Genomic DNA, 11,582 nt, shown 5'->3' on the forward strand with positions numbered 1-11,582 from the left:
AACAGAACTTTTAAATGACAGACTGTGAACACTTGAAATGTATTACTTTTTGTGACCAGCTATATATCAAATGAGAGAGAGACAAAGAGAGAGACTTAAAACTGTGTTGTACACAGTGGTGATCGGTGTGGGAGTAATGTCCATTGTTGTTGTTTAAATTTTATTGTTCCTCTTTGTATTTTTGTACTGTGAAATAAACAGTCTAAGATATGTGTTTCAAGAAATGGTGCAGAATGTTTTCAGGAAACATTCACAGGCGGCCGTGTGCAGACAAAAGGTGCAAAGTGAGAAATAGGTGTTTTTTTTTTTCTCATTTACAATAAAGCAACAGATTCTGAGAGACTGAACCACACTGTCTTGTGTTTTTATCTGTGCTTTACACTGATTGTCAAATGAAGAGGATAAAAAGGGTGAACACAATTCCAAAATAATGTTTGCTGCACTTCCACTTTGAAGTCAGAGAGAGACAAATCCTCAGTGGTTATGCGGTCAGAAAATATGAGGGTAATCCGGTCGGTTTCAGGACTTTTCACAGCTACCTGATCGTGTTCACGATTAACTTCCATCGCCAGGAGACCAAAAGGTGGAGGGGTCGCTCGTAAATTGAAATCATCGATAGGATACGTATTTACTCGCCTCAGCTGGTTTGACCTCTGGAGAAGTTGAGCGTGTGAAGGTATTTCGAATGGCTGATGGATAGACAGAGTTGACGTAAGGTCATACGCCACGTGGCTCTTGACAGGTATGCGTCAGAAGAGTGTGTACTGAGGCATTGCGCCGGCTGGCGTTTACACAATAAAACGACCCGTAATGTAAATACAAGTGTGCAGCTCTGTGACTTCAGGGCCCTTGTGCTAAGACAGGCTAAAAATTTATGTCTGTCATTTTAGATGTTAAATTCACATAACATGTAATAAGAATCTCAGTGTGGGTAGACACTGTTGGACTCAGTCGCGAAAAACAAAACAAAACGCGACGAGTAGTTTTTCATGCAAATATACTTGACCGCAGTGTGACAGCTCACTGTGTTACTCCATGGATTGACTCGTAAGGCAAAACACGATTCACGTGTTTTAACTTTCATCACTAGGTGTCAGTATTGGCTTAATGAATGAAATGTGAGCAGTAACGTCCTCACAGCCTACTAGTCCCTCTAAATAATTTGTGAACACAGCACCGAATTTAAATCAGATTAATCTGTGATAAAATAGCCTACTTTCCGAACTTTTGATGTGGTGCGCTTGCAGACTAAATGATGTTTTCGAACACTTCTCGATCCAGTCATCTTGAAATGTATTTTGCTTTTAAACAAATTGAACAATCTTTTCGCACTGCTAACGGGCGATATTTCTCAGAATGGTCCAAACGTATTACGAGAGTTTACGTTTACAAAGTTTATAGCGGGATTAGAGTTTCAGATTTGGGAGGAGCTAATAAGTAGACGCGCGTGCAGCCATTGGTCGCTCAAGGAGTTGTTGGCCAAATGGCAAAAACAAGAACATTGTAATCGTGGGTACACTACATGTCCCTTCTAGAGGTTGAATAAATGCATACAGCGATGCAGTTGAAGTATTTTTATTTCAGTATATTTCCATTATTGGAGATCATCTATATCTTTCGTCCGTCGTGACTGCTAAAATTCGTATGGTAAGTGTGTGATCTGTATTCTGTCCGAGTAATTTCTCACTGGTGTTACTCTATATATTTTAACACAATCCTAAATTGCATGTGGTCATGTTTGTTCATTATTAGGATTTTTGTTGTTTACCGTTCGGTCGTATGCTCTGTCACATGGCTTTCGATGAGAGTTAAAACTTATCTCTAACCAATTTCCCCTCGCGAGGTGAAGATGCGCTCGTTCTGTCGCTGAACAAGTAGTCGGCTGCAGCGCAGAAATGAGCACGAAGCGGATAAACCTATAACCCAAAATATAACAGACCAGACAGAGTAGACCTGTCACTGACACAGGCTGAAATACAGCATTTAGAAACCATGGCTTGTGCTGCCTGTAACATATACTGAACTGCTGAACAAACACGATCTGGACCACTTTTGATTCACCATTCATCCCCGCGAACGTAAATACGGAGCTAATACATACCAGCGTATCCCTTATATGTAAATGTGTAGCCTATGTCGCATTTGAGTCCACAGTATACTCCTAAAGTGCTTTATACTGAAAGCACTGGTCACCCGCATACTTCTATAAGCTTTAATATGATCCCATTATCGCCGTGAAATTACAAGTGACAGGAACAGTGGTGGCTCAGAAAGTGTATTTAACTGCTTGTTGACTTACACGGCTTCTTCTCGGTATGATAACTGAAGCTATTTTAGTGTGCATGACGTGAGAAGGAGCACTGTTTATTTATTTATTTTTTTTTATTAATTATTGTTATCATTTTGTTTTCACCACAGACAAAATTAATTGTGAAGATCCTAGCGTAAGCCTCTGCGCGCAGGGTAAATGAGCGTCTCTCTCTGATGTTTTTCCAGGATCTGCCGGGCTGTTTATGGGATGCAAGCTGGTTCCCGCCGTAAAGAACTAACTCTAAAATTACACGTTAGGGTCTCTCGCGTGCCGCATAGAATAAACCAGATTCCAAACATGGTCACAAAAAAAGAGAAGATAATGAAAAGAGAACAACTCCATCCCTGATTACATCTTACCACCTGCTTCAAATCACTGGAGGCAGAACATAAGGGAACAGTATCATTTGTGTTTTCCTTTCTTTTCTTTTTTTTTTTCCTCCCTTTTTTCCCCACAAGTCTTTAAGGGAAGTCTCTATTTCTCGAGCGCTCTTTTCTTCCGGTCGGAGTGGACTGGCTTTGGGAAACATGACCAGAGTTTGAAGTGTCTGCATCCCTCTTCTCATTGAAGTCCAACACAGGAGCTATGGGGAAAGAACAGGACCTCCTGTTGGCAGTGAAAAATGGAGACATTTCTTCAGCCCATAAACTTCTGTCCAAGTTCAAGGGTGGCCGAAACAGTGAGTTGACACGATGCTTGTTTATGTTTGATGCTTGTTTATGTTTGCTTTAGACCAGCATAATCACTCTTCATTCAGCCGATTGCTTCAGTGAAACTGAAACCTTGAACTCAGGAATGAGGTGAGGAGGTGGAGGTGAGAGGCACGGTGTTAAACAGGCTGTCTGGTGGGTTTCCCTGAGAACTGAAGCAGGGAGAACGGAGGTGACACACACCCACTTCTGTTAAGTGAGGGTTTTACCGTTGCCTGCTGAGCTGAATCGGGTGTGTTAGAGCAGCAGGGAGAGGTGGAGATGTTGAATGAGGTGGGACTCCAGCAGCAGGACTGGGAAACACAGGTATACACAGAAGATTTGATGGGACAGTCGGTCGTGTTTTTGGTCTTTCCCTCTTCTTGCATACTTCTGTGATTTCCAAAAGAGCGTTTGTGATTTTACTGAAAAAGTCGTAAAGCGCATTTCAGTAGCGCTTTCAGTAACTTTAATCCAGATTCCTCTTTTCGGTCGAGGAGGTGATGTAAGATGTGGTCATGGCTGCTATGAATAGACGGTTGGACGAGTGTTAGGAAAACATTCTGACTTGACCTTTAACCTTTCACCCATAATGGTCGTTAGGGGTTAAACCAGGGGAAAGACACTAAGCCGGGTCACATTGAACCCGTTGAGTGATGCACTCATTTATCACCCAGATCAGCGACTCGTCTGACAGGCGAACAGATGTCGCGCTCTCTCTCTCTTTTTTGTGTCAGCTCTGCTTCTTTTGTAAAGTTTAACACTGGGGCCAGGGCATCACTCAGCAATGCTCTGTCCGTCAATGGGCGTCAGAAGTTTCTCAACAGCGCCAAGTCTGCTTCAGTCACACACCAATCAATGCTCCTGTCATCTCACTGCTGACGCCTGAAACACTGCCGAGTCACTCAGACCCACACAGCTGAAGAGTTTCAGGCCTGAAAGGACCTGTTCTTGACATCACCAAAAACTGGTTAGATGCCTCAGATATGCTAGGAGTTGAATTTTTTCTCATTGGTAAAAGGCTGTAATGGGATTAGCTGAGACACTGAGAGACTCAGTGGAGAGAGAGAGAGAGAGAGAGAGAGAGAGAGAGAGGCTCTGTGGTCAGTGCTCTGGGTCTATGCACCTGTTTGGAGGTCCTCCCCACTCTGTGGCTACGCTTTTGCCCCCACGGCCAGATGGGGGCTGTGTAGTGTGGAGGCAGCTCCGTGTCAGCACTAGCAGGGTCAGCCTGTCAATGAACTGCAGTAATCAATCCGAGCGGTCGGGTTCCGGCTACACGCGGTCGCCCCCGTCTCTCCACGGGCTGTCCGGTTTAATCTCCCCCTGACGTTTCTGCTGTGAGGCGTGAGTGGAAGCGGAGACATGGCAGCATTTGTTATCGTTTAATAATATTGACTCCATTCCAAATGCTGATGAAGAGTCTTTTTGATTGGTAGGGTGCTTACGGAGCTTACAGAGGGTTTTTTTTTAACTGGAAACATTTAGAAAAAAGGGCCGTAAAGACAGTTGGGATCGGAGGCACAAATTAGCCGTCCTTCATTTGGACGTCTGGGAGAACCTGACTGCTGCGTCTCCTGTGAATTGTCCTCCTCTCTCGTCCTGACAGTGCGCACGGTTTTCCATCTGACGGTGTCCTGATTAGTGGGATAAGACCCTTGATGGCAGAGACCCAAACAAACTTCGTTTGGGTTTCTCCTGGTTTTCAGGGAAGCTGAAAGCTTTGATTTACTGAATTATAAATAACGAGGTTTCTCTTTAAGAATGAAAGCTGTTCCTTCATAACCTGTTTTTCACCTGAGCTCTGATTGCAAATATAGGATTTGTCATAGCCTTGGTGAAATGTGTTTCTCTAATCCCTGCTTCTGAATTATTTGTTTGGGTAATACTGCTACAAATATCCTTGCATTTAAAGTGAAAATACTCACATCAAACATGCATTTGAAAATCTTCATGAACAAACTTTAAAGCACACATTTGGTATTTTGAGGGATTTTGGATTATGTCTTCAAGTGTAAGGACTGGTTTTCCAGGTGCAGATCTAGTCCTGTATTCAAACAGATTAACAATAGAGAATTCTCAGCTGCAGTGAACAGTGCAGTCTGCCGCTAGGTTTAACCTGTGCCCTGAAAACTGCTTCTGACATCATTTATACAGCATAGGTTGCTATGGAAATGCTAAATGAATTGGCCCTTTGATTCCTACGTTGTCTTGAGCCGTCTTCACCGCCCTTCCCCCAGTGACCTCTGTGCCAATCAGATCCTACCCATCTGCCAATCTGTCAGATTAACAGACAAGAAAGGCGAATTAAGGGATTTTACATCATAGGCTCTGCGTGCACCACGATGTCTTCCCTTCGAAACGTTTTTTTTGTTTGTTTCGTTTGTTTGTTTCTGTTTCCTGTGTGTCTCCCATGTTTGTGTTTACCTCTTAGCAGTCAGGTTATGTCACAGTGAGCTGAGTTGAGTTCAGTCCAGGTGAAGCGGAGTATGGGGTATGTTGTCTCTCCAGTGCGGTGGCAAATCTTTAATCCCATTGCTTTTCTCTCAGGCCAGATGGAACAGGCTGCTCAAGACCATGGAGGAATCTGTGGAGTAGTTTAGGAAAAGGTGGCAGGTCCTGGAATTACTGCCCTATGTTTTAGTCCCTGGTCCAGCCCCCTCACACCTGATTCAGTCCTGAATACCCTTAAAACCAGTTTAGTACCAAGGTCATGAGTCTGAGATAAAGGAAAACGGAAAGAAATGGCAGCTAGAGTTAACCAGAGTCATTCAAGAGTCATTTAATCTTTGTAAAGTCAGAACTCATTGATATTATCTGTTGTTTTTTTTTTATTTTTTATTCTAATGTTTGTAAATTCGGTCAGTTGTTGAATATGTGCAGAGCCCTGAGCTCATGAGAGATGGTATCTCAGACTTAACAGGTCTGGTTTGCTCTCCCTCGTATACATGCAAAGATGCTCTTTTTTACATGGTTTTAAATAGCTGCCTGCTGGTGATGTGGTTTCATTTAGGCCATCCCTAATAGGGCGCGAAAACTGCGTTTCTTCTTTGAAGGAAACATTTCGTATTTCTGACGGAGCAGCAGAAAATGTTGACCGTGGCTCCTCCAACTTTGTAGTTTCGTTCGGGATGGAAAATGTTTCCTCTGCTTTGGCTGCATCTTGCTTTTTTTTCAGAGAGATTTTGTTTTTGTTTATGAGCGAGTCCTGGGGGAGAAGCGGAGCTATAATGAACTCGAGCGTGAAGCGGGGTTTCTTCTCTCCGTATAGTTTCTGTAGCAGCTTTGATCTTCTTCTCCCTTTTGCACTCTGATCTGTAGCGTTATGTAATGAAAAGTCAGGTTGGATGGATAGAACAATAGACAGAAAGGGTTTGTACCTAACGCTTTTATTTTTAGGTGGCCTGTGAGTTGTCTGTGTGATATTGTTCTGTTGGGTTCTGTGTCTTGTGCTCTGTATATTGTGTTCTCAGGTTGGGTTTTGTATCGTGTGTTGTGTCTTGATGTGTAGTCTTGTGTATTCTGGTGTATGTTGTGTTGTGTTGTGTTCTTTTCTCTCTGTATCTTGTGTTGCTTTTGTTTAGATGCGTTGGGTTTTGTATTGTGTTGTGCTTTGATGTGTAGTCTTGTGTATTCTGTTATGTGTTGTATTGTGTTGTGTGGTATCCTTTTCTTTCTGTATCTTGTGTTGCTTTTGTTTAGATGCGTTATGTTTTGTGTTTTATGCAGGACCATGTTGAGTTGTGTTTTGTTTGGTTGTGCTGTGCTGTGATGTTATATGGTGTTGTGTTGCCTTGTATGTTGTGTTGTATACTCTGTGGCATTATGTAGGTTTAGTCATGGCAGAAATGTGAAGAGCAGATATAGAAACGCTATATGGAGCCACAGTGTGGAGATGCTTATGCACTGCTGTGTGAAACTCTTACAGGCTTTATTTTCCAGTACCCTGGACAACTCTGGCCCTAGCTTTTAATAAAGTCATTTAGAATGATGTCACTAGGACTTTAGACTGACTTCTCTGGGACTTTGTGGAGATTTGGAAGAAACTTAACTTTGTGTTTGTAAAGCTGAAACTCTTGTTTTTCATCTGGAGTTTTAAAAATGATTTTAAGACTATTGTGCCAGTTGGGTTTTTTTTTTCGGAAAATCTGCTCTGAATTTCTCAGAAGTGGATGATGTTGTTTCCTGTTTCATTATCTCAAGTTTTTAGTCAAAAAGTCCACATATTAAATATGCATTAGTCCTATTGAGCTATTAGCTTTCTCTGGCACTGTTCACGGGAACTGTTCAGCTCTGTTATCTGTTCAGAATCTGGCTTTTATTCTGTAATCCAGACTGTCTTTCATCAGACTTTTATTCTGTAACCCAGACTGGCTTTAATCAGACCTGTCTATGGAGTTCTCTGCCAAAGCAGCATAACAAAGACAAACCATTGAAAAGAGTTCACAACCAACAGAATAGAGTTCAAATCTAAAAGCGACAGATGAACTCTGTCTGAACCTAGGTTATTTAATGATTTAATCTTTCAATAAATGGAAGTCCAGGATAATTTTGGCTGTGGGGTGGGGTGGGGGGGAGTAAAGAGAGTAATCTGAGAATGAGTGGAGACATAAGGAAATCTGTCTGATGTATCAAACTGTTGTGGTCGACTGAAGATGCTGCTTTGGTAAATAAATGATGCAGTAACAGCCCTAAGTCGAGAAAAACAAAAATTGGTCTCCTGTCGTTGAGCAATGGCTGTTTGTCACCAGGGAAAGTCCTGTGAGTGAGGGCCATAACAGCATCATTAAGTTTTGGGAAAACTAGGAAAACATGACAGTTTTTCGCACATTTTTTTCAACTTAACGAGAACGCGTACAGAAGGTTTTTTTTTTTTTTTTTTTTTCAAAACATCAAGTCCCTGCTTTGGAAATGATGACATCACAGTGCTGAAGTGTTGATCAGGAAGTGATGTAGGTTGACCTCCTTTGGTGAGGAGGAGGGCGTGACCCCTGTCTCCTCTCTTTGGGATGATAGTGCTGCTAACGGGGCTTTTACCTCAGAGCGTCGGGGCTCCCGCTCTCCACTCACCTGGCGCTGCATTAACAGACCTGGGACGGGGGAGGGGCCTGTATTCGCTCATTCCTCAGTCACCTGGATAACGTGATTCAAAAGTCAAGACTGCCCGATGGCAATGTTCATCTGTTCTCCTATTGGACAGTTTTGACTTTGGGCATCTAGCTGCTCTCACAGCTCACTGAGGACGTCCTGCTTTGTGGGAAGTACTTCACAGGTTAGACTGAGCTTTGTGCCAACGCACCTGATTCAACTCCTCAGCTCATGATCAAACGTTTCTGTGTCTAAACCAGATTTCCTACAGTGGGGGAGAGAACGGGAATGTGCAGGACTGGTCGCCCTCCGAAAACAAAAGCGAGAAACACTGATAAAAAGAAACCCTCTAAACGATAACCTGGTGTAACGGCTTGATGGATCTTCCCATTAGGTTTGTTTCCGAGTTTAAAAGCTTGTATTTCTCTGATGGGCAGTAACTGCCTTTAATGACCAATCAATTCCAACCAACAAAAGCAAGTGACGTAACAGCCTGTCCAATTAAACGCCCGGATTAATCAATCGGACGCTGAACCACGGCCAGCGTTGTCCTTGTTTTACTGTTTGCGGTCTTTGACTCTCCTGCTCTTTAAACGGTGCTGGTCTTTATTACGCTGCTTTGCTCTCTTCTGCGTTGCTTGGTGTGTTGAATTAGGAGCTTGTGACAGGATAAAAGCCACTGAAGTCTTTAGCAGGGCAGCATAATCACTGTGGCACTCATGCGGCAGGGTTTAGAGAGTGCTGCAGGCATTAAGCCAGCGCTGACACTCGGCTGTCTATGTATGGATAAAGAAACGCACTCAAACTCTCATATCCAGCAGGGCATCCACATATACCCTCCTCTGCACAGTCAGGGGGCCGAAACAGTGGGCGGTGGTTCTATAGACGAACGGGCGCGACCGCATGCTCCAAAACGACGTTCAACTGTCGGGCGAAGTTCTTCCTTTTTCCCTTCGGGTCTATATTTCTTTTTAAGCGCTTTTCTCTCCTGTACTCCCTGTATCCAGGAGGATGACTGAGTTGGTTACTGGTAATGATGTGCTCGGAGCCTAACATAAGCAGCTGACAGTGAATGGCCAACTCTCATTTTCACTAATCAGCGGCTGATTTTGCTGTTTGTGTCTCAGACAGTCACGTTTAATCAAGGACTGCAAACATTCGCTGGTATTAATGTGATGTAGTATTAATAGGGGTGCACGTGAAGACAATATGTAATCTGAAATATATTTGATCGTTCTTGGCCTGGTCTGAGTCTCTGTGTGTTTGCCAAGAGAGGGTCTTTAATGGCAGGCTGTGGAGAAAAAAGAAAAGAAAGGATTTGACTTCAGCGAATTACGCAATCTCTTGGAGTTTAGCGAAAATGAAACAGGATTCATTTAGGAGCCCTATTAATTACTGTCTCTCTCGCTCAAAAAAAGCTTGAATGTAAGCCAAAAGCACCATCCCTTACTTTGACAGGGCAATAGAGAGGAGATTCATGTGTGAGAGGTAGGACATTAGTCGCTCTTGTTGTAGCATGTGGCGCCTAACAGGGAGTGCCATGGACCACTCTCTGGGGAGTGTTTTCAGGAGTGTCTCGTGTCGCCCTCTCTCTCTCTCTCTCTCTCTCTCTCTCTCTCTCTCGCTCTCTCGGGAGTGTCCTTCTTGAATTTTTTTTTCTGAAGTGTATCATGTGCACAGTCGAGTGACTCTGAGTGGACAGAGATCAGGTTCCCACCGCGTTTGCACAGGGAGGAGCCAAGACCTGTCCGACGACACCGAGGCGTTTTATGGAAAGGTGCCCATGAACGATAGAGCACGCCCGTGTACGAGAGAACAACAGCATGCCCGTGTACGAGAGAACAGAGTGCTGCTGATTGACACAATGAGCATGTGTATGTGTGAGTGAATGAGTGAGTGAGCTAAAGAGAGAGAGACAGAGAGAGAGGGAGTGGGTGAGCTATGTCTGGAATGTTGGCTCATGTTGAAACTCGACCTCCTCCATGAAAAGCCCACAACAATCATTTCAGCGTTACTTTTGTTTTCTTTTTTCTTTTTCTTTCTTTCCCTCTCGGCTGTGATTTGTGAAGTGCAGGCCTCCGTTGGCGCGGTGCCCCCTGCCTCCCTGCCCTGCCGTGTCTGGCTCTGTGGGGCAGCTCTGTGTTAGCACAACGGGGTATCTGATCCAGCGTGTGTGAGTAGGACGGAGACGGGGGGCAAAAACGTCCCTGGATAATGCACTGGAAACCAGTGGCATGGCCTGGAAGCATGACATGAGATTGAACAAAAACACAGATTAGTAGGACCCCTGGAGCAGTTTACGTTGGGCTGAGTTTGGCTTAGTTTTTCTTCTCTTACTTTTTTTAACTTACTCCCCCACTTACATGTGGAAAGACTCAACTATCTGATTGGGGATCTTTTTTTTTCTTTTCTTTTTTTTTCTGAGGCTGCTCTGCATTCAGTTCAAACCTCAGATCTCTTTTAAAACTCTCACAGTAACCACATTAGAGCCAGATCTGACTCTGATATAAGAAAGCCCAGATAAAAGTCATGATATCTTTTGACAGGCGGGATATGTGCTTTAAGAAGGCCTTGTGTTCCTCTGGAAAACGGCTTTTTCCCAATGCATCAAAGTGCCGTGTCTTTCTTTGCTATGTTAAACTGGTATCGACTGTCTTCAGCGTACACTGAGTGCAGAGAAGCTTTTGGCTAGCTTTGTTTGAGGAAGAGAAACTCACAACGTCCGTTGGCGTTTGAAAGCAGCTCGCATCGATAAAGTTCCGACATTTTTATCCTACACTAAAACGGCACCGGTGACCTTTTGTAAAAATAAATAAATAAATAAATGAATAAATCAAAGACCGCCACAGAAACGGAGAATGTCTCCCTGTAGCCGTTGAGTTCCAGCCAAAACACTGTGGGACAGTAAAATTCATGGCATTTGTCAGTCAAGACACTTTTAACACCCAGCCCAGCGTGCTCTGCATAGCCCAGGGAAGGAGAGAGGCTGGAGACTGGGAGCCGGCTGTCTGACAGTGATGTCTGACGGTGGTGTCTGACGGTGGTGTCTGATGGTGGTGTCTGACGGTGGTGTCTGATGGAAATGTGACTGGAAATGAGAACTGGATGTTGTGGTTGAGTGGACATGTGGACGTGTGAACAGCGAAAGAGTTGCTTGGCTTTGGCTCGTTGTGGCTGGAGGTGTCGTAAGTGAAGAGGATGGGGCAGGTTGCAGTGCGTGTGCTGACGGGTAAGCGTGAATTTGCAAAATGGCTTTGGTTGAGTTTGCATTTGAGACAACACACAGAGGAAATATAAAACACACGCTTAGCATTTCATTTTGTCCCTTCAATTCTACATTCATCAGTGTTGTCATAGACCAGATTATGCCATGTTAGTGGTCAACGGATCAAAGTCTGGTTGAAACCAGGATGCAAACAGCAACCAATTGTGTGCGTGTACACGCTTCGATCAGAGGCGCACACTGACGGGAGTGTTTACATCACACTCCATCA

General features: G+C 43.9%; 1 protein-coding gene across 1 annotated transcript in view; it reads left to right on the forward strand.

The window, feature by feature from the left end:
* The first annotated feature begins 2,896 nt into the window (after positions 1-2,896).
* Positions 2,897-11,582, forward strand: part of LOC115812737 (CASK interacting protein 2) — a 44,416-nt gene continuing 35,730 nt past the window's right edge. The window contains exon 1 of the mRNA XM_030775227.1: positions 2,897-2,990. Within this exon, the coding sequence (XP_030631087.1) occupies positions 2,897-2,990 (94 nt within the window). The remainder of the gene's footprint in view (positions 2,991-11,582) is intronic.

The sequence above is a fragment of the Chanos chanos genome, chromosome 5 (genome assembly GCF_902362185.1).
Source record: "Chanos chanos chromosome 5, fChaCha1.1, whole genome shotgun sequence".
Classification (NCBI taxonomy): Eukaryota; Metazoa; Chordata; class Actinopteri; order Gonorynchiformes; family Chanidae; genus Chanos; species Chanos chanos.